Source organism: Cnephaeus nilssonii (assembly GCF_951640355.1).
Source record: "Cnephaeus nilssonii genome assembly, chromosome: 14".
Classification (NCBI taxonomy): Eukaryota; Metazoa; Chordata; class Mammalia; order Chiroptera; family Vespertilionidae; genus Cnephaeus; species Cnephaeus nilssonii.
This window is the reverse complement of record NC_137085.1, coordinates 16,085,225-16,111,510: the sequence shown is the minus strand read 5'-3', so window position 1 is coordinate 16,111,510 and position 26,286 is coordinate 16,085,225. Positions and strand designations below refer to the sequence as shown.

General features: G+C 52.2%; 1 protein-coding gene across 1 annotated transcript; it reads right to left on the bottom strand.

Annotated features, from left to right (window-relative positions):
• Window positions 1-289: 289 nt before the first annotated feature.
• Window positions 290-19,557, bottom strand: PTGS1 (prostaglandin-endoperoxide synthase 1). The gene is made up of 11 exons (XM_079790444.1): window positions 19,495-19,557; window positions 19,331-19,402; window positions 12,908-13,024; window positions 12,356-12,496; window positions 12,008-12,151; window positions 9,872-10,053; window positions 9,675-9,758; window positions 7,742-7,988; window positions 5,314-5,600; window positions 2,674-2,821; window positions 290-1,361 (listed from the first exon to the last, which is right to left on the bottom strand). Exons 1-11 carry the CDS (start codon window positions 19,499-19,501, stop codon window positions 1,006-1,008), a joined length of 1,785 nt encoding a protein of 594 aa, XP_079646570.1. The 5' UTR covers window positions 19,502-19,557; the 3' UTR covers window positions 290-1,005.
• Between the last annotated feature and the right edge of the window lie 6,729 nt (window positions 19,558-26,286).

Genomic DNA, 26,286 nt, shown 5'->3' with positions numbered 1-26,286 from the left:
CTCTTTTGTACGCTCTATAAGGGAGGAGACTGTTTTCATCAGACGGTGGGAGCTGGGGAGTTGAGTGTTTTAGAACAGCCTGGAGGAGGTGATGCCTAACTCATGGGGTAAATGAAGCATGGATGGTGGGAGATCCAGGCAGTGACATGCCCCAGCGATCCCAGGGGAAAGTCCCAAGCTGCAACCTCGAGCACATCTGGCGAGTGGCTAGAAGAAAGGTCATTTCAGTGCTGCCTCTGCTTTGGGGGATGGGATCAAAAGAGATGCATAACAGGCAATTGGAAAAAGAATTTTATTCACTTCATGGGGAACAGCTGCCATGAGTCAAGACCTGGATGGATACAGAGCTCTGGTGGCTTCTGACCAGTGGCCTGGAAAAAAGCTCACCTGTTCTTTCTATATCCTCAGACCAGAGTCTAAGTTGGAGTCCCCAAAAGAGCACTCACCTCTTTGCCCCCTTCATACAGGCACAGATTCAGGCAATGCATTCTTGTTAGACATTCTATTCTCCTGCTCTATAGATATCTCCCTGAACAGGAAAATCAACATTGTAGACATTGAGACCAAGACTGATCTGACATACCAACCAGTATTTTGTATCAGCAACCAGATCAACAACATTTTGAATCGCCAATCAGAAGTCTAGAATGCAAAATAGGAATCCTCTAACTTTCTGTATTATTTCATCAGGAACTCTGAATTTTATAATGCCTATATTCCATATCAACCATAAATCTGGCATTCTAGGTTGTCAACCAGGAACCCAGTTTTCAGGCATGCCAATGAGAACCACTTCTAACATTCTGGATGGTTAACCAGGAATTCAGTATTCTAGAATGACAAGACCACAACATTCCACATAACAGGTGAAAGACACAGAATTCTACATTGCAACTCCGATATTCTTGATGCCAATCTAGAAACCAAATGTTTAAGACTATTCACCTTGGCATCAGCACTCTGGAAGGCAAGCAAAAAGCCCTGTCCTCCAGAATGCTGCTGCCCTCAGAGCTCTGTGGATGGCCGCTCCACACCAGGCTCATTATCCTGGAGAGGGTCAGGTACGTGGAAGGAAACATAGGGACAAGTCTTGGTGTTGAGGCAAACCAGCTTCTTCAGTGTGGCCGTCTTAACAATGTTGAAGCCCATTTCACCACCAAACGTGCTTGACTTCCAGTACTCAGGAGAACAGATGGCATTCCCTAAGAGGCCCTTGAGGGAAAAGGGAGCCCCAATTTCTATCATACTCTCCCCAAAGATGGAGTTTGGATGGCACTTCTCAAGAAGCAGTCCCGGGTAGAACTCCAAGGCATCAATGTCTCCATATAGCTCCTCCAATTCAGCTGCCATCTCCTTTTCTCCTACAAGGGGAAGAAGCTGGAGTCAGAATCACTGTGCCATCCATTGAGATTAATCTGGGGAGGAAACCTTCTAGGTCCACCTTTCTCTGGGGAAAATAATGGACTTCAGAAAACAGCTTGAGCAATTGAGCACATGCCCTAAAATCTGGCATTCTAGGTTGTCGAACAGGAACCCAGTTTTCAGGCATGTCAATGAGAACCACTTCTAACATTCCGGATGGTTAACCAGGAATTCAGTATTCTAGAATGACAAATGACTGACTGGCCCTTCTCCAGGACTGCGTCTAGGGAAGGAATTTGCTACAGACAGAATCAAGGTTCTACCACCAAACAGCACATGACCTTGAGCAACTCATCCCACTTCTCTGTGCCCTAATTACCTGATCATTACAATAGGGAGAAGCTACCCATTTTGTTTCCTTCATAGGCAGGTTTTAAGGCCTTATCCTGGTCTAAGAGCCTGAATTCTACTAGAGTTCAGAGACGTAATTTAACTAGTCCAACCTCACACAGAGATTGAGCGATAGAGCTATTTCTGCCTCTATGGACTGTCACAGGAGACACACATTGAACTTTCCTACCTGTTTCCTCAAATCCACCCTCCCATAAGGCACTAGTACACAGCTAAGGGTAGGTCATGTTACACTCTCGTCAAAACCCTTCATTGGCTTCCCATTGTCTGTGACAAAGGCTGCTCAACAGCTGGGGTTCAGTAATAACAATAACACACACACACACACACACACACACACACACACACACACACAGAGTCTTGGGCACCATCCAGGCCTCCTGAATCAGAATCTCTGGAATAGATATCTAGAGTTCAGTATTTTTAATCAGTTTTATAAGTGATCCTTAGGTAGCTGGTCCATAAATGGGTATTTAAGATCAACTAGACAGAATAAAACCCAAAATCTTTAGCACAAAATCCAAGATTCTATACAACTTGGCCCCAACCTCCTATCACTACCTCTACCCTACTCCCACATAAGCTCCTTGTCCAGCCACAACTACAACTATTCTCCATAGTAGACTGGTTTTTTATGACCTCTGTGCTTTTGTACTCTCTGTTCCTTTACCTAGAATGCTGTTCCCTCTACTCTTTACCCAGAATATCCCTATTTATCCTTCAAACCCAGCTCAAAAGCTACCTTCTCTCCTCTAGAAGGGTATTTACCATCCCAAACCCCTGTAATCCCAGTCACAGTCCTGGCCACATGTATTGGCCCATTCTGCTTCCTCAATGTCTCCCACACTTCAGTGCAAGTTCATTGAGGCCATGGACCGTATCCAGGAAGCAGCTTCTCACCTGTGAACTCCTGGAAAGAGGTGTAGGCCTTCATGCCAAACCTCTTGCGGTACTCATTGAAAGGCTGCAGCCGCAGCTCTCGAGATTCCTTGATGACTTCCATGGCCACGTGCAGGATGTGGTGGTCTATGTTCCTACCCCCACCAATCTGCCAAGAGATAAATACAGCCGTGGTCTGAGAGCCTGGCCACATTGCCCTGGAAAAGAACTTCAGGTCAGGAGTCCTTCCTGAGCTGGGACAGAGAGTATGGCTCAACCTAGCCCTCACCGTGCCAGCAGCCTGATGCTAGGTCTGCCACTGCCATGCTTTCTCAGGGACCCCCTGGGAGTCTACACTAGGGATAAGCTACCCATCTTCCCCATCTCGAACTGTGGGATGAGCCAGGAGGACCACCGTAGTAACTCACCAGCCACACCATTCCCCAACCATTTCAATTTAGCTGGGAAACCCCAACATCCTATTAAGGAAGGTTCTGTTTGGGTCGAACAAGTATAATTGACTGGGAATGAGGAAACACATATTTGGGTGAAATCATACAAGTTGGAGCAAAGCTAGCAGAGGCTGGTGGCGATCTCAGCTTGACCATTTACAAACTGTGGGGCTGTTGTGGTTGAATTGTGCGCCCCCCCCCCCCAAAAAAAAGATATGTTGAAGTCCTAACCCCCAGAACTGATGAATGTGACCTTATTTGGAAATAGATGTGATTAGAGGTCATACTCTAGTGGGGTGGGCCCTAATCCAACATCTGATGTCCTGATAAAAAGAAAAACCAGAGACACAGGGAGAACACCATGATGAAATGATGCTTCTACAAACCAAAGAACACCAAGAATTGCTGGAAACTGCCAGGAGCAGAGAGAAAGGCATGAAATAGGTTCTCCCTTGGAACCTTCAGAGAGAGCATGGCTCAGCTGACACCTTGATTTTGGACTTCTAGCCTCCTGAACTAGTAAAGAATAAATTTCTGCTGTTTAAAGCCACCTAGTTTGTGGTCCTTTTGCGGCTACAGGAAACTAACACAGGGACCTTGGGCAAGTTACGGAAGCCAAGTCTCTGTTTCCTCCTATGCAAAAATGGGGAAGGTAAGAGCATCCACCTGATATGGTTGTGAAATAAGCCAGATAAAGTATGCAAAGCAGTTATCACAGTGTCGGTCACATCCTGACCCCAAGATGGTAGCCATGTGTGGTGATTATCAGGGGAAGCCCTGTTTTATCACTTCTCATACTCTCCTTAATATCCTGGGAGTCAACACACTTCCATTGCCCTTCTGCCTTGTGCCAGAAAACAACAGGGCTTTCACATGCATTATCATGGTCATGCCTCAAAGTTTCTTCAGAAACCATGCAGCTACACACAAAAGCTATTGTCTCTGGAGAGAGGCCATAAAGCAGCCAGCAGCTGCCCACTGATGGCAGCATATGCTAATTTCAGTCAAATTGCCAGGAGGAAACCTAAATCTATATGGTGCCACAACTTCATATTGGGGCTTAGGGACAAGGATTAGAGACAAACAGGAGATGAGGGGAGCTAAGATGAAGGACCTTGGAGCTTCCAAGCGTGGGCACAAGGAGATCGAGGAGGGGGTTGGTTAGGAATTCAGGGCACAGGGCTATATTAATTTGCTAGGGAAGCCATAACAAAGTACCACCTACTGGGTAGCCTAAACAACAGAAATTTATTTCCTCACAATTCTTGAGGCTACAAGTCCAAGATCAAGGTGTCAGCAGGGTTGGTTTCATTCTGAGGCTCATAGATGGCCATCTTCTCACTATGTCTTCCCTCTGTGCATGTCTATATCCTAATCTCTTCTTATCAGAACACCAGTCAGACCAGGGCCCACCCAATGACCCCAATTTAACCTTAATTTCCCCTTTAAAGACCCTATCTCCAAATACAGTCGCTGGGGATTAGGACAGAGATATTGGGGGGATAGGACTTTCAACATGTAAATTGGTGGGGAAGACATTCAACCTATAACAGAGGCCTATGATGTAATAAAGACCTAGTAGGTACAGGAACCTTCACATATATGACCATACCCTGAATGTCCTCCTGGTCCTCAAATTGCCATGCCCTCTGACCTCGGGGCCTTTGCCATGCTGTCCCCTCCATCTGGAATGCAATCATCCCTGCCATTCCCTGGGCAATCCCTGTGCAGCCAATCTCTGCTCAAACAACACTTCCTCGTCCACAGTCCTCACGTCTGGCTCAGAAGCCCCTCTCCGAGGTCCCAACACACTGTGGGCTTTGTGGAGTTTTGTGGACTGTGGTTTCTAACATGCTCCTCTTTTAAAATTCACATCAGAGAAGCATTTGGTACAGGGTCTAACATGCAATAGTGCACAAACGATGTCAGCTGTCATACGACTACTGTTCCTTTCTAAAATATGAGCACCAAAAGGACAAGCACCCAAGAACCACACTGATCTTAGTCACCACTGTGTCCCCAGCAGCTGGGGCAATGCCTGGCATCGCCAAACGGACAAAAGAACAAGAGAATGAATGAAGGCATGCTCACAGCCACTCTGCAGGAGTGGCACTGTCCCCATTCTGCAGAAAAGAAAACCTGGATTTGGATCCAGGTCTTCTGGATCCCAGAGCCCACCCACCCTCACCAAGGCTCCTCCAAAGCTTACCCGGCCAGCGCTCTGGCGAGAGAAGGCGTCCACCAGGGCCTCCACCCCATGGTTCACCAGTATGGTGGTGTTGAACAGGAACTGCTCGTAGCTGTAGTCCTGGGAGCCCACCGTGAAGGAGTCGGGCATGAGCGGGTGCCAGTGGTAGAGATGGTTGAACTCCAAGGCAATGCGATTCTGGTACTGGAACTGGGAGCTGAACAGCAGCTCTGGGTCGAACTTGAGCTGCAGGAAGTAGCCGCTCAGCTGCTGCACGTACTCCTCGATGACGATCTTGATGGTCTCCCCTGCGAGCAGAGTCAGCAGAGCACAGGATATAGCCCCGCTTGGGAAGCAGCAGGCCAGTTCATAAACGGGGCTTGCTTTGTGCATCTTTATTGCTGTTGTTGTTTTGCTTTATTTGGCTACAGACACTTGTCTTTTGGGGAGGGGGCAGCTCCTACATTCCAAAGGGAGGTTATGGCCCAGCTAACCAGGACATGCAAAGAAAGTGTTTGAGAACGGATTCTGTGAGCCCTGGCTGACCACCCTCCCACAGCCCATTAAAAGAATTTGAAGCCCGGCTGTGGTGGCTCAGTGGATTGAGCATCGTCCCATGGACCAAGTGGTCCTGGGTTCAATTCCCAGTCAGGGCACATGCCCAGGTTAAAGGCTCAATTCCCAGTAGGAGGCAGCCAACCAGTGATTCTCTCTCATCATTGATGTTTCTATCTCTCTCTCCCTTTCTCTCTGAAATCAATAAAAAGAAAAGAAAAGAAAAAAGAAGTTGGAGAGGCCACAAAAGATGGGAAAGTGGAGGCCAACTTAGTGAGGGCTCTCGGAGTGTGTGTAAGGCGGGGGGTGGGGTTGGAAGAAACCCCCCTAAAAGCAGCTGCAGCAGCAAGAGAGTGACACTGAAGACAGAAGGTGAATCTAGTCCCAAATATATTTCTTACATGTTATATATCAGAATTCTTATGCATAGATTTTCCTCTGCTCCCTCAGAAACAAGCTACAAAGCAAAGAGCCAGGGAAGAAACAAATTGAACATCCCATAACAAAATGAAAACTGGTCACCTAGATATTAAAAGAAACAGGTATTTTGCCCAATCAGCCATTAGACAAATGGGCTTTTAGCAAATTGATCCGGACCCGCTGGATTTGCAATCAGCTGACCTGGGTCCAAATCCTGGCCTCCTTCTAGCCACTTGTGCTTGGGCCCAGTTACCTAATCTCTCTGAACTTGACTTTCCTTGTCTGTGAAATGTGTATTATAATAATATCAGTACAATAATGGTCATAGGGTTGTTGGAAGGAGTAGGGAATAAAAGCATCTAAACTGCTTGGCACAGGGCCTGGCATCACAGGGAGTGTCAATACACGAAGGCCCACCCAAGTGTAGGTGTGAGGGGAGAATGCCCTCCCCATACTCGCACATTCACAAAAGACCAGACTAAGGTTTGCATCCCCTCCCCACTCAGGAACGAGCTGCCCCTGGGAAGTGGTGGAAATAGCATAAACCTTGGTGGCAGCCAGACCTGGTTCAAGTCTTCTGCCAAGTGTTCTTGGGGAATTCACTTGACCTCTCTGAATCTTAATTTTCACCAGAAAAGTTATCATATCTGGTGCATAGGCAGTCGGGGAATGTTAAATGAAGCACTGGATATACGGCTTCGTCACCTTTGGTCACAGCTTTATCACCAGTGAGATGCTGGGCAGCCTCCAGCCACAGACTTGCCCTCTCTGGTCAAGGTTTCTGCAATGCTGTAACTTCAGAACCAGCCCTTCTTCTTCTTTAGTCTTTATCTATTCCTGTTGCCCGGCTCTTCCAGGCTCCAGTGAATCAGGAACTATAATTTGGACCAGCCCTCCCCAGGGGTGCCCAGAGGTGGGGGAAGGGGCTTACTGGTGACTCAGAGTAAATAAGATCTGGATGGGGTGTCAGAGGCCAAGCTCCCAGGCAGGAAGCCATCTGACATTTTAGGCTGCAGACTCGCCCCCTTAGGAGACACAAAAATATCCTGTCCCTGAGTCATCTAGAAGCTACCAAACTCCAGGAAGGCAGACACATGCAGGGCAGGAAACATGAGGATTTCTGAAGGCCAGAGAGCTGGGGTTTGCCCTGCACATGCTAGGGATGTCATTCTGTGCAGTACACTGGGAAACTGAGACTTGGGATGGGTAATGAAATTAGCTGCGAGTCACCCAGTTAATATCAACCATCACAGCCATTTTTTGAAGGCCTACTATGTGTTGAGTGCTTTCTCATTCATCATCTCAACAAGTCCTTACAATCATCATTGTCCCCAATGTCCACAATTGGAAACTGAGGCTCACAAAGGGGAATGGGCCTGCTCCAAGTCTCATAGATGTCCCCAAGCCCGCCACCCCCTGCTTCTCAGAACGGAGGGCATGACCTTCCAGGACAGGGCTGGTTCAGGGTCCTCACCTATAAGGATGAGGCGGGCCGTCTGGAAGAGCTGCTCATCTCCCCAGGTGGGGTGCTCAGCCTTCAGCAGGTCACACACGCGGTTGTGTTCGCGCAGCCAGAGCGTGGCATAAAGCATGAGCCCGGGAAGCAGTCCAAACACCTCCTGGCCCACAGCCATCTGGCTCTTGGGCGGAATGCCCTTTGGGTAGTGCATCAACACAGGCGCCTCTTCCACCGATGGCGGGTACATCTCTCCGCCCAGCATCTGCAGGATGGGGCCACCTGGCAACCTGGGGATGGGGCAGGGCGCCTGCACCTACCACATCTGACTCCCTCCCACTCCTGCTTACAGCTGCGTATCACACAGGGTACCTTCCCACCCTCCCTAACCAAGACTTGTTGATTCCACTGCCTAAATCTCTCTTAAAATGGGTCCCTTTCTCCCTATCCCCATTACCACCATCAGCTTCCAACCCACCCTGACTCCTTACTCAAAGTGGCTCCTTACTCTTCCTCCTGCCCCCACGAAGCCCATTCTCAGCATTGTAGACTGAACAATCCTTTAAAAACCCACATCTCATATCACACCCTTAAACCCCTTCCAAGTTCTCTCTCTGCTCTTAGGAAAAACATCAGAAATCCTTAACACAGCCCTGCAGACATCTCCATCCCCATCCCCATCATTCAGGTGTCCAGGAGCACCTTCCTTATTCCACTCCCTTCAAGTCACTCAGGCTGCTTCCCCCCCACTACCCCCTCTCCCTACGCCTTGGCACATGCCACCCATGAAGGCCCTTTTCCTTCTTAACCTCCCGAACTCCTCCTCAAACTTCATGCAACTCTTGGTTTATGTGTCATTCCCAGGGAAGACTTCCCCATCCTGTGACCACTCTCGTGGCTTCTCCCTGGTGGCAGTTTCTTCATTCATTCAGTAAATACACACCAAGGACCTACTATGTGCCAAGGACTGTTTTTAGCCCTAAAGATTCAGCCCTGGACCTTTTATTTAGGTTTTCATTTGTTTAGACGTTCATGCGTAGCTGTGGAGCACTAGAAATGTGGCTGGTGTGAATGAAAATATGAATGTGAATTATTTATTTTACTTAATTTCTATTTAAATTTTGAAGCGGATACTTCAGCTATTGGGAAATCTTTAAGTGCACTTAAGACAACTGGGGCAAATAAATCTACTGTAAATTTCAACTCTAAATTTTATGAAATCTAAATACAGATCAGATATCCCCAATGAAAATTTGGCAGCCAAATTAAGATGTGCTGTAAGTATAAAATATAGATCAGATTTCTGAGATCTAGCATTAAAAAAAGAATGTGAGATATTTTGTTAATAACTTTGGTTCTGATTACATGTTGAAATGATAACATTCTAGATATATATGGGTTAGATGAAACATATTATTAAGATCAATTTCATGTTTCTCTTTACCTCTTTTAATGTGGCCACTAGACAAGTTTTAATTACATCTGTGGTTCACATCATATTTCTATTGGACAGTGCTAAAACTCTTCAGACAAAATGACTTTGTGGAACGAGAATCCTAGTGTTATGTCTGTGGCCTCTGATTGGCTGTGAGTTCCTGGAGGGTAGGACCCCAAATTATCATGGTCACTGCTCCCTAACCTGTGCCAGGCACCTCACAGTGCCCAATTAATATGGTGGGGAAAGTAAATGAACAAAGGTAAACTGGAAATGCCCATCTCCTGTTGAGCCCTAAAATCTATCTCCCAGGAAACATGAGGGGCCATTTCTGTTCCTTGTCTGCATCTCGGGCCTGGCACCTTCTCTGGGGTCTATTGTCTCTCCTCCTCTCACACACCTCCAGCTCCTGAAGCTGGCCCTCTCAGAACACCACCCGGGTCCCCAGCAGCCTCTGCCAGGGAAGACCTTGGTGGAAGGCCCTTCCCAAAGCTCCATCCCTATGTCCATAGCTACCTGGTACTTGAGTTTCCCATCCTTAAAGAGCCGCAGCTGATACTGACGGTCCAGATTGTCCCCATAAATGTGGCCAAGGTCTACCTGAGGACAGAGAGAGGGCCCAATCAGATCATCAGGTGGTCCTGCCCCACCAGTGACAACAGCACATGCCAAATTAGGCCCAGAGAAGCCCTAAGCCCCTCCTGGGTACTTACCCCATGGCCCAAGGCCTTGGTGAAGCCAGGACCCATCTTGCCAGCAGTTTTGAAGAACTGGTGGGTGAAGTGTTGTGCGAAGAAGGCAAACATGAGGTTGGCACCTTGGGGGTCAGGTATGAACTTCTTCCTGAGCAGGAAGCGACGGCTCAGGAGCTGGGGATCTGGCAGCTGCTGCTTCCCTGGTTGGGGAGGTAAAAAAAAGAGCAGTCACTGCCGCCTCCCTGCATCTCCTCCAGGGCCTCGGGGCTCACCAGACCAAGTTGGTCCATGCAGGAAGCCCAGAGCGGCCTCAGAGGACCACCTCCCTCCCACCAGATGGCCCCTTGCACTTTCTCTACCAAAAGACCCTAGAAGTATATCTGGGTGAAGTGGCAGGATATCTGGAATTTGCTTTTAAATACTCCATAAAAAAAGGTGAAAGAGGATAGATAAAATAAGACTGGCAAATTGTGCACAAGCCTTAAAACTGGAAGATGGATACATAAGTCATTTTCCTTTCCTCTCAACTTTCGTGTATGTTGGCAACTTTGAAAAAGTTAACCAAAAAGAAAGAAGAAGGAAAAGGAAAAAAAAGAAAAAAAAAAAAAGAAAAAAAAGAACTTGGATTCCCCAGCCCTGGAGCAGGGTAGTCTGTGTATGAAACTGGCCATAACATTCACAAAGCGTGTGAACACAGATAAGTCATGTCATCCCTCTGAGCTTCAACTTCCTCATCTCTAAAATAGGACAAATGAAACCTTTCTTATGCAGCGGGTTGGAGAAGTGCATGAAGTAATGTAAGCATGACAGAGAACCGGTGAGGTGAGAACTTTTAAATAAAGGGTCAGCGAACTTTTTCTGTAAAAGTCAAGATAGCCAATACGTGAGGCTTTGCCAACATATGGTCTCTGTCCCATCTGCTCAGCTTCACTTTTGTAGCAGGAAACCAGCCATACACCATTCTTAATGAGTGTGACTGTGCTCCAGTAAAGCTTTATTTACAAAACGGAGATTGGGCCGGGTTTGGCCTGCAGACTAGAGTTTGCCAACCTATTTTAAACGATGCCAGTCTTTCTATGTCTGGGGTAAAGACAACAGTCACCTTGAAGCAGGTGTCTGTCATTGTGAGAATAAGTGTTAAGGGTCCTTCCATATTATGTCAGTGTTAGATGAGTCAGTGCCCAATGCATTTGCAGAAAATAATTAAATGTTTGTGTTTTGGTAAAGGCGTCCTTTCATGTCACCTCATGTGAGGCCCAGGGTTGACAGTTAAAGACCAGTAGACTAGCTCTTTGAATGGAAATGGCTGACTGGTTTCCTTTAGCAGGAAAGGGTAGATAGCACCCTGAAGGGAACTCCCCACAAAAGGGAACTTGGACAGGTCCTAGCAAAGTGTTGGCAGGCTCCAGAAGCTCTGCGAGACCCAGCTATTCTGGCAGAATGGTTGTGCTTTGGGAAGAGTAGCTACACATGAATGTAAACCATCAGCATAGTGCTCTTGAGGCCCAAGTAAGAACACCTATAGGTTTGCCTGTTTGAACCAGGGAAGCACACAGCCCTGGGCCTGCACTCAACCCAGGATCAAGGCTCCACAGCGACACCATGTGGTGGGAACTGAAGTGATGGCAGTGGCAGACTGATGCCTCTGGTCCTCTCTGTCCTTGAAGCTGAAATGATGGCTCTGAGCTGGGTAAACTCTCAGGTGTTTGGACAGTCAAGAAAGACCCCTGCCAGTGAGACTGAGTGGGGTTTGGGCAACTAAGGAAAGACTATCTGACCTTATATGTAAACTGCACTAATGAAGCATGTAAAGCTATTTACATTAGTGAAGAACCAACTACAAAGCACATTATTACTTCCCTCCTACATTTTAACTTTAAGTCACTCCCATCCCAGCCGGATCCCACCCATTCAGTAGACAAGGTTCAGGCAAAGAGGCAACCTGGAAACACGGAAGCACTGGTCTGACTTTGCCACTGACTCTCTGGTGACCTCAGGCAAGACCCCCTCTACCACCCTTCCCTGTCGTGGGCCCTGCTTCTCAATATGTCATATGTCTTGCCTTGGTCCACCTATCTGTGCAATCGCTTTTTCCCAGAGAGGAGAACTGAGCATCTCCTGTGATCCCCAGCCCCCTAGCCCCACCTCCATTACCTTTGGTCCCCATGGGTGTGGGGCAGTCTTGGGGCACGGAGGGCAGAACACGAGTGTAATAGGTCAAGTTGAAGAAGGCCTCCCAGCTGATGTAGTCATGTGCTATGTTGTAGGTGGGGGGGCTGGGAATAAGGTTGGAACGCGCTGTAAAGGGCAAAGATGATGGTGACAAGGCAGTCCCCACCCCCAGGCATGCCCCACCCCTTCCCAGCTTTCTCTTAGGTTGGACTTGTTTTATCTGGCATCTCAGAGTCTCCCCACCCACTGCCCTTATCAGATGCCAAGAGTTCCAAGAACTGGCAGGATTTCTTGCTCCTCCAGATTAGGGGGACCTTGTCTCCCACCCACCTGTGAGTACCAGGCGCATGAGCATGTCACGGATGAAGGTGGCATTGACAAACTCCCAGATCCAGCGCCCGTGTGTCAGCAGGAAGTGGATGAAAGAGGGGCTGGGCCGCAATGAATTCCGGAGCCAGGTCCACAGATCAGCTGCAAGGGCAGTGGGAGCCATTCAGTCCTGCCCTCCAGGCAGGACCAGAAATAGCCAGTGTGGGAGATCGGGACTGGGAACTGGGAACCAGGGCCAGGATGGGACAGGGCAGGACATCCAGGGTGGAGGTAAGGATGGGAGTGATGATACATGACAAAGCCAGAACCAGGTGTGAGGACAGGCCAGGGCCAGGGCTAGGGAGTGAGGGTGGGGCTGGGCAATGAGGACTGGCCACAGAGCCCAGACCAGGGAGTGAAGACTGAGGTCAGGGAGAGTCAGAGATCAAAGCCAGGCACGGAAAGAGATGGGCCATGGCCAGAGGTGAGGGAAGGAAGTGGAGTCTCTGGATGAGCCTAGGGAAGCAGGAGGGGCCCGAGATAGAAGGAGTTGGGGCTGGAGGCCCAGCTCACGGATGGTGCAGTTGGGGCCAGAATAGCCCGTCCGGGTGCAGTCACACTGGTAGCGGTCAAGGCCGAAGCGGACACAGATGCCCTGGTGCTGGCATGGGTAGTAGCAACAGGGGTTCACTGTGGGTGAGAAACAGAGATCAGAGACCATCCTTGGGTGACCTCTCATTGGGGCCAGAGGCATGGACTCAGGTGGCAGTTCTGTCCTAACTCACTGGACTTCAATATTCTCCTAAGGACCTTCTTTGTCCCATATCTATGAGCAAAAAACAAACAAACAAAAAAAAAAAAAACTCAGCCCTGCTGCTTCTAGGCCCTGCTCTGATCTCCAGTGTGGCCCCATCAGGGTCCCCAGCGGAAGTCCCCCCTCCCTCCCTGCTGCCACCAATGCGGGGGGAGGGGCAGGGAAAGAGTCCAGGCCCCAGGCTGTAACATCAAAGGCTAGAAAACAACTGATAAGATCCTGAAGCCACAAGCCTCTAGAACATTCACTTCCTGCCAAGTCAGTGCCCGGCCCTAAGGGCAGGGTTTGCAGCATTGAGGAAAGGGACAAGGATGGGGGTCTCTCTCAAACCAGCCCCCAACCTCTGGGCACCTGGACACTAGGAAGATGAGATCACCCATCAGCCCCCTATTTTTGCAGAAGGGAAGGAAGAGCAGGTATCCTAATGTCCACTTGCAGATGGGGAAACTGAGGCCAGATAGAGGGAAACCCAAGAGGGTCACCCAGCAAGTCATACCAGGCCAACTGCCCATCCCTTCACTTCCAGCCCACCTCACAGACTCAGCAATCAAGTCCAAGGAAAGAGGTTTCCCAGAACCCTAAAGAGAGTATGGGTTTGAGGGGAGTCTCAGCTGTCTCAGCTCCCATTCCTGATGGTGGGGGGTGGGTGGGGGACAGAGAGAGGAGGTGGGTCTGCCCTCTAGGATCTTGAGGTGGGTCTGCCCTCTAGGATCTTGAGGTAGGTCAAGGACCAAGGGAACAGGAGACAGGAGGCTGGAAAAATCTACTGAGAGTGTGAGTAGCACTCTGGCATCAGCCCCCTGCCTCCTGGAGAAACCCCCACCAGGAAGCCCCTCCTTGAGTCTAACACAGGCCTCGCCGAGCACAGCCCCCTGGCTCAATCTTCACTGCCTCCGTGATTCTACAAGAGCAAAGTCAGAGCTCCTTAGAACTTGCTCAGTGCTCATTCACTGCTGAGCAAGGGAAACAGAGGCTCAGCAAGAGGTAGAGAGGGCCCTCCTACAGACCCAGGGTCCTGCTCCTGGTAGGGGCTCCTTCCCCGGCCTCCCGCAGGAAACACCAGGCTCCCCCTGCAAGCATGCAGTACTTCCTTATCTGGGCCCAGAGCCAATGTTATGGGGAACTTCTCTTCTTTATGAAACTGATTATAGGGGGTCAAGAGGCAAAGGAAGGCTGGGAAGTCATCTCAGGGTGCTGTGATCAGAGGGCATGACCCTGGGCAAGCCATGACCCCTTCTCACTTCACAGCATGAGGCCTGGGCAGCAGGGTCTTCCTCGCCCCCACCTCTGAGAGGGGCCCCCAGCACCACCACCAACACCCCTTCCATCACATACACACACACACACACACACACACACACACACACACACACTCACACACACAAGCAAGCAAGAAGCAAATCATAAAAATCATGCAAATAATTTTGCTTAAACCCAGGCAACTCCCCACAACCCCTACAATGGCATCTTTGTGACCCCTGCAGGGGTGTAGGAAGGAGGGGCCAATGGAAAGGAAAGGAAAGGAGGCTGAACAAAAGGCCTTATCAGGCTGACACAGGCGGACTGGCAGCCGGCAGGACCCAGGGCAAGGACCTGGCAGGACCTAGCCTCCCCCTCCCACAACCACGGGCCCAGAAATGCCAAGGAGGCTCGAGGATCTGGAACTCTCCTCATTGATCCCTCCCGCTCAGGGCACTGCTCACCTGCCTAATTCACCTGCCCCAGAGCGCCACTGCCTAGCTCCCAACCTGGACACACAGGCCCTCACACCACCCCGCAGCCCAGTCTCCCTATCCCTCCCACAGTAGGGATCTCAAAGGGATCTCAAGAGGTCCTTGCAGCTCATTCTCTGGGGTCCTGTCCCTTAGTCCCAAAGTCTAAAGCTCTTCTTCCTATACCAGACTGCTGCTCCTCCCTGAAATTCCCTCCAAGTCTACCTGACCCTCCCGACTGAGCCCACACCTTGCCCCCAGCACTCAGCCTCCCCTGAATATCCACACGGAACTCCTCCCGGCTCCAGGCTCCAAGTCAGCCTGCTCTCCACCATAAGCCCACACTCTCCCCCAACTTTCTCCTCCAGGCACACAGCTGGAGCTCAACCCGGGTCCTGGAGAGATCCAGCCACCCAAGGGATCCAGATGTGCTGGCCAGAGCTCAACAAATGTTTGTGGAATTAATAAAATGAAGCTAAGAAACAGGCCACCTCAAGTTCGGCCAAAGAGACCTCTCATCTTCCCAGCCCTGGGCCGCTGGCTCAGAATCTAGCTTGAAAACTTCCTGCACAGCCCCGGAGTCCTGCCCCGGCAGGAGCAGAAATGCCTCTCCTGCCAGGAGAGGCCGTGTGCCGAACCCGCGCTCCTCCCCACAAGGCTGGCTGTCCAACTTTCCCTCCCTCCTCCTCCGCAGTCTTTCCACAAACACCAGCTGCCCCAGGGTAGGAAAAGTTCTCCCCAGCAAGCACGGCAGCTGCTGTTGGGGCTCAGGGTGGACAGAGAGGAAAGTGGGAGCTGCTTTCCCAGGGGTGAGCCTGACCACTGCTGGGGAGGCCAGGGCTCTAGCTGACCTCTAACAGCCTTGCGTAGTCACCACTCAAGTTTCTCTGCCCAGCACTCCCTGGGAGGCGTCTGTGAGACCTCTCTATGGCACAGATGAGGAATGAGCTTGCCCAAGCCCCACTGCTTCAAGGTCACAGAGCCAAGACTTGAACCCCTTTCTCTCCCCTCCTTCCTCCTCCTACAGGTTTCCAGGCCTGGATTTGGGGAAGGGAGGGGGAGGGAGAGTCACTTTGATCCCTAGGCTGGGAATGATCCCAGGGGAGGTAGGTTGTCACCCTTCCTTTGAGGTGGACCTGAAAATCCTAAATGAATTAAATCAGCACCCCTGAGAGCTCACCATTCCCTGCCACAACCAGAGCTAAAGAAGGCCTTCCTTCAGTCTAACTTAAATCCCACATGCTTTCACGCCAGCCCCGTCCCGGGCTCAGTGGAGGACACCTTGTATAATAAACCACCAAGAAAGGGAACTGGGGAGATGCAGGCGCGGAGATGAGTCTTGAGTTCCCACACCCAGCACAGGGCCAGGCGCCAAGGAGGTGCTGGGAAAAGATGTGCCAGGCAGTAGATGTTCTTTGCTGGCTCTGTGTCCTTAGTGAAGGTTTCCATCCTCTGGACCTCATTTTTCTGTGTATCCCACGAAGGGGATGTAACAGACCAGCTCTGAAGAGACCTCCCTTTACATCCCCCCTTCTTCTCTGGTTTGGGTGGAGACAGCCTCTCCCTCTCCATTGATGTGATTCCCTCCTCTCTCTGGCCCAGTCCCATCAGCAGACAACCTTGCAACTTGCCCTCGCTGAGTCTTTAAGCCATCCCAGGGGCGGGCTTGGTCAGCAGGCCCGTACAGCACACATTCCCACAGACAAGGGCTGTCCAGGAGAGCCTGGATTCAGAACCTTCTGAGGATTCAGGCATGGAAGTGCCCCTAGCCCAGGAATCAGAGCTCTCGACACAGCGGGAAACACCAAGTTCTCCAGGATGCAGAGGCGCCAGGCAGCAAGAGGCTGGAACGAAATCCCCTAAGAATAATATTTAGAGAAACTCCAGGGGCTTGGCAGCCACAGAGGGGAAAAAAGACCTACTAGCCAGACCCAGGCTCCAGCCCCTACAAGGTGGCAGCCAGAGGCAGGCACCACCACACCAGGCCCGACAGCTGCTCCCACAGCTGGAGGAGGGCCACTGGAGAGGAAGCCTCATCCCCGCCCACAGACCCGGCTGGTGCTGCAGATAGCAGGCGCCTGCGTGAGTAGCAGGGAGGCCTTGGAATAGGCTGGGTTCCCACCCCATATGTCAGGGTTAGCTGACCTCAGGGCCCTCTGCCTGACACCAAGGCCGTGCCCTATTCCTAGCCAAGGAGAGAGCACTAAGCCAAGTCCAGGAGCTGGAGGCAATGAACTTGAGCATTAAGGATCCCCTGGCACAGCCTGCCCCCTCTGTGCTGGACTCTACCTGCTACCACCCAAGAGGCAGAAGCAACATTCTCCCTGACACCTGCCCCCAGGTCCATCTGCAGGCCTCGTCTTGTGGGCCTTTTGCTGTTCCTCTGGGGGCAAACACAGGCTTTGGATTCCCATGCCAGATGCCCAGGCACCTAGGACCTCAATTCATTCATTGACTTGGAAGTACAGCCCAAACCTCTGCTCCTGCACCCAGCTCATCACCCATTCTCTCCTTGATCCAGTCTCACCCCCCAACTCATCCATCCAACCCACTCCCCCAATTATCCTCATGCCCACGGCCTGGTGCTCAAAGGCCTCTGGCAGCCAGGCCTTCCACTGCTCCCTCTGCTCCCATCTGCCCCCCACGGTTCAGACCTGTGGCTCAGCTCCTGCACGGCCACCAGAGAGACCCTCACAGTCTCACAGTAAAGTCTCACAGTATTTCCCCCCACTCGCCCCCTCCTCAAGGTCCAGGTCACCCATTTCGGCCTCCAAGAAGCCTCCCTCGGTTCCTCACACTTGAGAGGTGACTGCTCCCTCCCCTGGGCCCCGTGGATGCAGCCTGATGGAATTTCTGTCTCCCCCACCAGGCGGTGAGCTACTCCCCGTTCTGTGTCTCAGGCTCCAGCCAAAGACCAGCAGAAAGCAAACCTTCAGGAATATTTGTGGAATGAAAACAAAACAAAAAATTCTGTTTAAACATATAATGATATAAAGATAAGTAGAAAAGGCAAAAACAAACGACATCGACCATGGCTCACTGGGCCTCAATGAGCAGGTGAAGCCAGGCAGAACAGCCTGGTTACCCCGGGGTGCTGCATGGGGCGGAAGGGGCCTCAGATGGAGCCCTGGGCTGATCCAGGAGCTGAAAGACTGGGCACTGGGCAGCCTGGTCACCCGTCTCTGCTCCCGGTCTCAGACAAAGGAGCGCACCGCTCGGGGCCTCAGAGCCCTTCTGTAGATGGGGGCTGTCACATCTCCGGGGCCATTGTGAGCACCCACCGCCCGGCTTTGCCAGCTATGAAGAGCTGGCCACGTGGCTCTTCCTCCTGTTCTTCCCACAGACTAGCCAGACTCTTGCCTGGAGCCCCCTCCGTCCTCTCCCTGGCTTCCCCCAATGCCACCCACTCGAACCCCCTCCTCCAGGAAACCTGGTCTCATTCCCAGTCCACATAAATACTCTTCCTCTCTCCTCTGAGCACCGAGTCCCGGAGCATCAGAGCAGAAAGCTCAGGCCCCGCTCCCATCCTGTTACCCCCATTTATAAATGGGAAATGGAGACCCAGAGAGGGACAGACCTCATAGTGGGGGAGTGGAGGAAAAGATGCCCATGCCTCGCACATGTGTGAACACACACACGTGCACACACACGTGCACAGAAGCAGTAAGTCGGGGGAGGGGAACATGAGGGAGGAGCTGCATTCCTTCACCTGGAACCTTGCATGCATGGTAGTGGCTAGGGGTGCAGGGTTTTACGGGATCTGACTTTCCTCGTCCTCTTTGGGTTGATGAAAGGAGGGAAGGTCTTCTGAGGTAAAGATTTGTGGAAAGACCTTGCAAAGAGCCTAGAAGTCAAACCCCGAGCCCAGGAGTACTGTGAGCCTGAGGGAGTAGCGGCGCCTATCTGAGGGACCTCATGGGAGAGGACCTAAGCCTCACGGAGGAACCCAGCTCTGTCCATGGATTTCCAACTCCCTCTTCCCAGAGGAGTGGTGTGTCCAGGTCCTCACGGGGGCTAGCAATCCGGATGGGTCCCCAGAAAGTTAGAGGCTGGAGAAAGGGAACTAGCCAGCCCGCTGGCCTCTCCCCAGGCAGTTGCGCTGCTTCCTCCCAAAGAGGGTCCCCCCCCCCCCGCCCCCCGCAGGAAACAGCGGTTTTGTTGGGCAGCTGGGGGCCCAGAACACACAGGTGAGGGGGCTGGAGGAGAGCCAGTCCTCCCCAAGCCGGCGCGAGATTCCGCCCTTTTCCCCCAAACGAACCCTGTAGCGCCCCCCCCCCCCACTCCCACCCCGCCCAGGCCATACTCCCCGGGGGTCTTCAGAGAACCCCATCCCATCCACAGACTAAGCCCCCCTCCCCCCTCCTCCTCCTGGCGCCACGAGCAGAAAGGGGAAGCTGGACCAGCTGGGGCGGAGAGGAGGAAGAGGGGCCAGGCCAGGGACTAGGGGGGTGGGGGTGGGGGGGTGCCTACCAGGCGAGGGCTCCCCGGGGCCCGCGGGCAGCAGCAGCAGGAGCAGTGGGAACCAGATCAAAAGACTCCATCCTGCAGGGAGAGAGAGGGGAAGGGCTGAGCCTGGCATTCAAGGCTCCCCCAGGAGGCACAGAGGATTCCCGGGGCCCCAAGGCGGGACTCACGGCTCATGCTGCAGCGGGGCCAGATACAAACTGCCGGAACCTCGCGTGCCTCAGTTCCGCGGGAGCTCTGGCCGGCCGGGCCCGCCCCTCCCTACCCATTCCCTTGGCTCCACCCCTCCAGCCGGCTGTCACCTCGGCCACCACCCACTTACTTCCTCTGCTCCGACCCCAGCCAAGACATTTTATTAATTATTCCATGATTGCCACCAAGGCGATTTTTCACCTGATGCGCTTGAGCTTTCCGGAGCCCGGTGGTGCCAGAATTGTGTCCATTTGGCAGCTAGGAAACCGAGGCCCAGCGCCCCTGTGCGACGTGGAGGTCACGCAAGGCTGAGGGGCAGAGCTGAATATCTGAGGCTAGAAGCTGCAGGTCTGACCCGCACACCTGCCGTCCAGAGAAGAAAGGGGGCTGGAAAAGAGGGGTCCAGCCTGGCCTCCTCACACAGATCCCACAGGAAAGTCTGAGCTCTGCCCTCTGAGGCCACGTGCTCTGCCTGCGCCTCCGCCACCAGCAATGAAGGGCACAGGCTCCAGGTCCAGGAGACCTGAGTTTGCTGGCTGTTACCCTAGAGCAGGGGTCCTCAAACCTTTTAAACAGGGGGCCAGTTCACTGTCCCTCAGGCCGTTGGAGGGCCGGACTATAGTTTAAAAAAATCTATGAACAAATTCCTATGCACACTGCACATACCTTATTTTGAAGTAAAAAAACAAAACGGCAAAAACACCTGCATGTGGCCCGCGGGCCGTAGTTTGAGGACGCCTGCCCTAGAGTCTAGGGCCTAAACCAGGTACTTACTCTCAATCTCTGGTCCTCAGCATTCTCCTCTATAAAATGGGGATAATAAGAACTATCCCAGAGGGTTGTTGTAAGATTCAATAGGATGATGCACACACACAAAAAAAAACTCCTGGAACAGGAGTGTGTGTGTGTGTGTGTGTGTGTGTGTGTGTTATCCAAGCACATAGTAGGTGTTCAATTATCAGGAGGCATAGTTTTCAAAGATTTAACTCATATTCTAGGGCTGGCCAGGGCCGGTGCTCAGTTTCACATCTGCCTGCCTACTTTACAGAATCCCAGCATCCAGCTCTCCTGGTAGCCGGAAAGACTGGTCGTAGCAGGGGGCAGGGATCACCGAGGTCACTCTTGAGTCTCCTGGTCAGGTTTTCTCCCTGCGTTTCCCCAGCACACCCAGCCGTGCTGTGGGCCTTGCAATGGGGAAGGCCTGGGAGGAGGGCTCAGAGGCCCTGTGCTTGCTCCCAGGCATCCTTAGGTGTGGGGTGGGAACCATAACAGGTGGAGAAGTGAGAGCTGCTGGGGAGCCCTGTCTCCATCCCCACCCGAGCTGCTCCCATGCTCCACTGAGACACAAGCCTGCAGCCCCAGGGAGAAAGAGCAAGCCGGGGCAGCGCGGGGAGGGAGCGGGCCAGGTGGAGGGCCCGGGTACTGGGACAGGCTGCAGGCTTCCCTCCAGCATCAGATGCAGAGTCCCTGATAACGACCCACCCGGGGGGGGGGGGGTGTAAGGGATGGATTATCCAGCTCCCTCACCTGTGTGTTCTGGGCCCCCAGCTGCCCAACAACACCGCTATTTACTGTAGGTTGGATGAACACGGTCCACATGCGAACTCCACAAACCCAGGAGGAAGCAGCGCAACTGCCTGGGGAAAGAGGCAAGCGGGCTGGCTAGTTCCCTCTTCCCTCTTAGGCTGAGGATTCCGGAGCCCAGCTACCCAAAGAAGAGGGACTTTCCGGTGATGAAGAAAGGAGAGAAGAGCATGACTGAGGCCCCCTCTTTCACTCCCAGGTCCTTCCTTCCTTCCTTCGGGCCCTGGGCCCAGCAATTGCCATACCTGTACCTCCTGCCGACTCCTTAATGCCAAGTCACCCACAAACACGTGTGGCCCTGGCACTGGGAGAAAGAGACTGAGGCTGCGAATCAGGAGAAGATCAGTTCTCAAGCCTCAGCTCTTCCATGATTTGACCCTGGACAAGCCTCCAGGCCTCTGGTTCCCATTTGAACAAAAGAAAGGTCAACTCAGATGGTGTCTGAGAACAGGTCCGGCCTGGAGTGATCAAGCCCTCGCTGTGGCCAGGCTCTGTGAGCAGCCCTGGACCTCTCCAGATGGAGGCAGCGAAGGGGAGGCCAGAGAGAGGCGCAGGCAGGGGGCCAGTGCGGTCCTCCGGGGACAGGACAGACCCAGAGGGTGGAGTGGGAGAGAGGAAGACGAGGGAAATGGTGGCAGAGAAGTACCTGGGCTGGGTGACCGATGGGCCCTGGGGCTTCAGGGGAGGAGAGGTCTTGAGGCGGACACCTGGGTCTCTGGCCTGGTCCCTGTGATAACCCCAGGGAAGGACCCAGGGAGGGGGAGCAGGCTGGGGTTTGTGGGGTTCGCATGTGGACCTGTGTTCGGTCCATCTCAGCAGCAGGGTCCGGCAGGCAGCTGGATCCAGGGGAGAGGTCTGGGCCAGCCCTTGTCGCAGCCCTGGGGAAGGGCACAGCACAGGGTCACCTGTCCTTGCCCCTCCGCTCGAAAGCCTATACCCTCAACATCCGGGGAGTTTTCCTAATCTTCAGGAGGGTGAACTTCCACTCCACTCCCGTGTCCCCAGGAAACCTCCTCTGCCAGGGCCCTCCTTTGTCTGGGCTGTCCCTGCTCCAAGCAGGTAGCACACTGGATCACATTTCCTCCTCGTTCCCTCATTAAGCTGCAAGCATGTCAGTCACTGTTGTATCCCCAGGGCCAAGCACAAGCTCTGGCACATAGAAGACATGCGGCAAGTGTTGGTTGAGTAAAGGAGTGAATGGGTGTCTGAATGAGAGATTGAGTACATGGGAAAATATAGACCGTCTCTGAGCAAGTGAGGGTCCAGGGCCAGTCTCATCAAGGTGACCGCCAGCCCATCCATCTGCTGTGACCACCACCAGCAGTGTCAGTGCCCTGCCTCAGTGTCCCTGCCTCCCCCCGCTGGGCCCACTGACCAGCACCCCCAGCACTCACAGTTCTACTCTAGACCTTGAGACCCTCCCCCAGCAAAGATAACAAGGACACCCCCCTCCTTCCCTCTTCCCTAAACCCCATTGGTGACATGGAGTCAAGTGTCTCCCTCCGCAAACTCCCACCCCCAGCTTCACCGTTTCGCATGCCCTCCTGGCAACCCTACCAGAGGCTCTAGGGTGAGCCTGAATTTACTGGCCCTGGAGAGGTCTCCCCCCTCCTGGGTCCCACCCACTATTTGGAAATCCAGAGCTGACTCTTACCTGAATCACTCAGGGACCAGCCCCACCCGGCCCCACCTCTGGAGGCAGCTTCACAGGCAGGCAAGAAACTGCCTGGAATTGACCCAACATCTCCAGCTCCCAGCCCTCCTATTCCAGACCAGCTCTCAGGGTGACCCTAGGCAACCAGCTGCCCCTTTGGGGTCTCAGTTTCCCCATCTATAAATGGAGTGAATGCCATTCTTGCAAGAGTTGGTGTGAGGATGAAAAAGGTGGTCTGTGGGAGCACACCCGGGCTCCAGTAGGAGCTCAGTGCTCGTTTTTCAGCTGCTCTCCCTCTGTTCCTTACCTGAGCAGGAAGGTTTTGTGCAACATTCTCTTCCTTCTCCTCTTCACCTGCTCAGTGCCAGCCTAGGGTTGGGCATGGGTGGTGAGAATAGTAATTGCTACTATTTCTTGAGCGCCTACTATGTGCCAGGTAGCATGCTGTGTATTTTATATGCAGTATCACGTGAGATTACTCAGCAACCCTATAGAATATTTTCACCTCCAATTTACAGGGAAAGAACCTGAGGTCCAGAGAGCTGCAGGGACTGGCCCAAGGTGGCACCACTAATCCCTGTGTTCTGAATACGAGGTACCAAGTACCTGAGTCCCAGCACAGCCAGCCAACATTTGGAGGAGACAGAAATGCACCTTTTGGGCGGTTGGTCAGCTGGGTGTGAGGAGTGGGGGTCCAAATAAACAACATAGTTCAGCTGAGAAGCTAAGGACTGAGAGTTACAAAATATTTTTACATCCCTCTCTCATTGGAATCCTCACAGCAGCTCCAAGAGGAAGGTGCCATTATCCACATTATGCAAAAAAATAAATAAATAAAAAGGAAACTGAGGCTCAAAGATCTCCTTCGAGGGTGCCTGTGACGAGGAGGAAGAGGAGGAGGAGTCAGACCCACGGCTGTGTGGTGGGCATTGTGTGAAGAGGTTTGGTGCATCATGGCCTCTGTAACTCATAACAGCTCCACCAGGTAGGCCTTCCTGTCCTCATCATTGCAAACAGGAAAGCTGACTTGCTAAAGGCCACAGGCTAATAGAGAGATGGGATCTGAGTCCCGGTCTGTTTGATGTCAACCTCTACAAGCTTAACCCCCTGCTACCCTCCATCCCTGGCTCTGGATCCCAAACCCTGAATGTTTAAAACAAACACCCAAATCCTGGTGGAGGCTGGCCAAGAGGCAGATAAACAAGCAGGAGATTGGTGAGTGGAGAGTCCCCAAGCTCATCTGGGGAATTTCCACTGCAGGGTCCCCTGTCCTACAGACCTCCCCACTAGGCAGCTGGCGCCATCTGATCAACACAGGATGGCCGCATGCTCACGCCATTGGCTTCCTCCCCAGCCCTCCCCCACCGGCAGCCTAATCTGAAGAGCATCGGTCATCAGCTCCGGGATCTGGGAGACCAACCGCCTGTGACGGATTAACCAGAGGAGCCGGGGAAAGAGCCGTTGTCTTGCTAAGGGACAGTGGTTGCTGTGGAGGTTGCCGGGGCTGTAACAGGTCAGTCCCCGCGTCCCCCTCCTCCTCCACCACAGCTGAAGAAAGAGGAGCTGTTTCCCTCCTACCTCTGCTCAGAACCATCAGGAGCTCCCACTGCCCGAGACCTTAGCCCGTCCTTCAAGACTCATCATTCACCGAGCAGCAGGAGGTCACAGAAGGAGCCCTGGATGGAGACCCAGAAGGCCTGGTTTCTGGTAACGTGACCCCCTGAGCTCATTCTGTGACCTTGGACAAGTCGCTCACCCTCTGGAACCTCGGTTTCCCTGCTTGTAAATAAGCCCATTTCCTTAGATGTGTGGAAAGATCGGGAGCAGAGGTTTCAGACTCAGGCGGAACTGGATTTGGAGCCTGGCTTCAGTATTCTAACTGGATGACTTGGAGCCAGCCATATGTCACCCCTGAGCCTCCATCCCCTCATCCAAAAATAAGGACAGTAATAGTGTCTATTTCCTGGGAGCAGTGTTAGGATAAAATCACATAGCTCAATTCCTGGCACGTACAAGGCACTCAGTAAATGAGCAGTATTGGTGGAACTATTGTTATTACTACTTATATAATTAATCGAATTCTGTCAATGTGGTCCTAAATGGGAGGGGGAGGGGGCTTGTACTAGATATGTAAAAAGAATTTAAGAGAGAATGGTTGCACGCAAGTGCCAGCCTACAGTACCAGGAATGCATCTCGCTACACATAACGAAGTCCCAAACATGGAAACTTAAACAAAAGAAAAGGGTGGAGCGATTCTTCTTCTCTAATGACAAGTCCGAGGTGAGCAGCCCAGGCCGCTGCAGCTGCCTGGGAATGCATCAGGAGCCCATGCTCTCTCCATCCCTCTGTTCCATACCCTCAGAGGTGGCCCAGACCAGTCCCTCTGACATCCCCTTCACCAGAACTGTGTCACATGACCTCGCTTGGCTGCAGAGGGGATTGGGAAATCGAGTTTTTGGATGTGGCAGGAAGGCACAGGCAGTTGGAAATGGAGACTGAGCCAGACTCCGGAGTCCCCTGTGTGGGCTGTGGTTTCTGATGTGTGGCTTCTCCGGAGAATCCAGGAGCAAGTGTGCGCTGCAGACTCCAGAGGTGGGCAGACCTTCTTTGTCCCAGGATGGGGCCTGAGAATTGCAGGACCACAGCGGGTCAGAGCCAGGAGCTCCGCAGGAGAAGGTCCAACCCACCTGCCTCGGGCGACAGACTCGGAGACTCAGAGCAAGGCAGGGACTTGCCCAAACAGGCCAGGTATCTTTCCTCTGTCCCACGGCCTCCTGTAAAATGACCAACCTCAGAATAAGTCACATTAGACACAGCCGTGCCCCAGTGCCAGGAGACATCTCATCCTTTGAAAATTCAGACCCAGCGAACTGCACATATAAAGGGGCAATAATTCGAGCTTCTAAAGAACTCTTCGGTTCTCAGGCATGAGCTTTAAAAGTCCATTTTCTTGAGCCTTTCAAATAGAGCTGGACTGACTCATCGTTCCCCTGGAATGTGTGTTCCCGCTTTAACGCCTCATTAATATCTTACCGTCATTCGGTGCCGCCAGTATAGTTTACAAAAACATTCTCACTTGTGTTATTATCTCTTTTGATCCACGTGACAATCCTTTGACGTAGGTGTGTTTAGCCCCTGAGTAAGTCAGGATTATTTCTATTACAAATGACAGACACCTGTTTCCAAATGATTTTGGCAAAAGAAGGGGAAATGTTGGCTCCCAAGCTGAAAATCTAGAGACAGGTATGGCTGCATCCAGGTGTCAGACACTCTCTCTCTCTCTCTCTCTCTCTCTCTCTCTCTCTCTCTCTCTCTCTCTCTCTCTTCCTCCTTCATCCCCTCTCTCTTTCATCTTTTTGTTCCCCCTCTAGTTGGCTTCACTCTCAGGGGAGCTCCCCAAGGACTCTGCCCTGGTGCCCCAATCCCAAATGAAAGGAAAATGCCCCTTTTCTGGACACTTCCGATTGCTCTGGCTCAGCTCATGTGCCTCCCTGAACCAAATGCCTGATTCTGACTGGCCAGTCCTAGATT

Excerpts from the sequence above, each read along its gene's own strand:
- PTGS1 (XM_079790444.1), bottom strand. Across the intron at positions 12,497-12,907 it reads TGGCCCCAACTGCACCATCC|CTGATCTGTGGACCTGGCTC; the intron begins GTGAGCTGGGCC and ends CTGCCCTTGCAG. Across the intron at positions 10,054-12,007 it reads CACACCCATGGGGACCAAAG|GGAAGCAGCAGCTGCCAGAT; the intron begins GTAATGGAGGTG and ends CTCCCCAACCAG.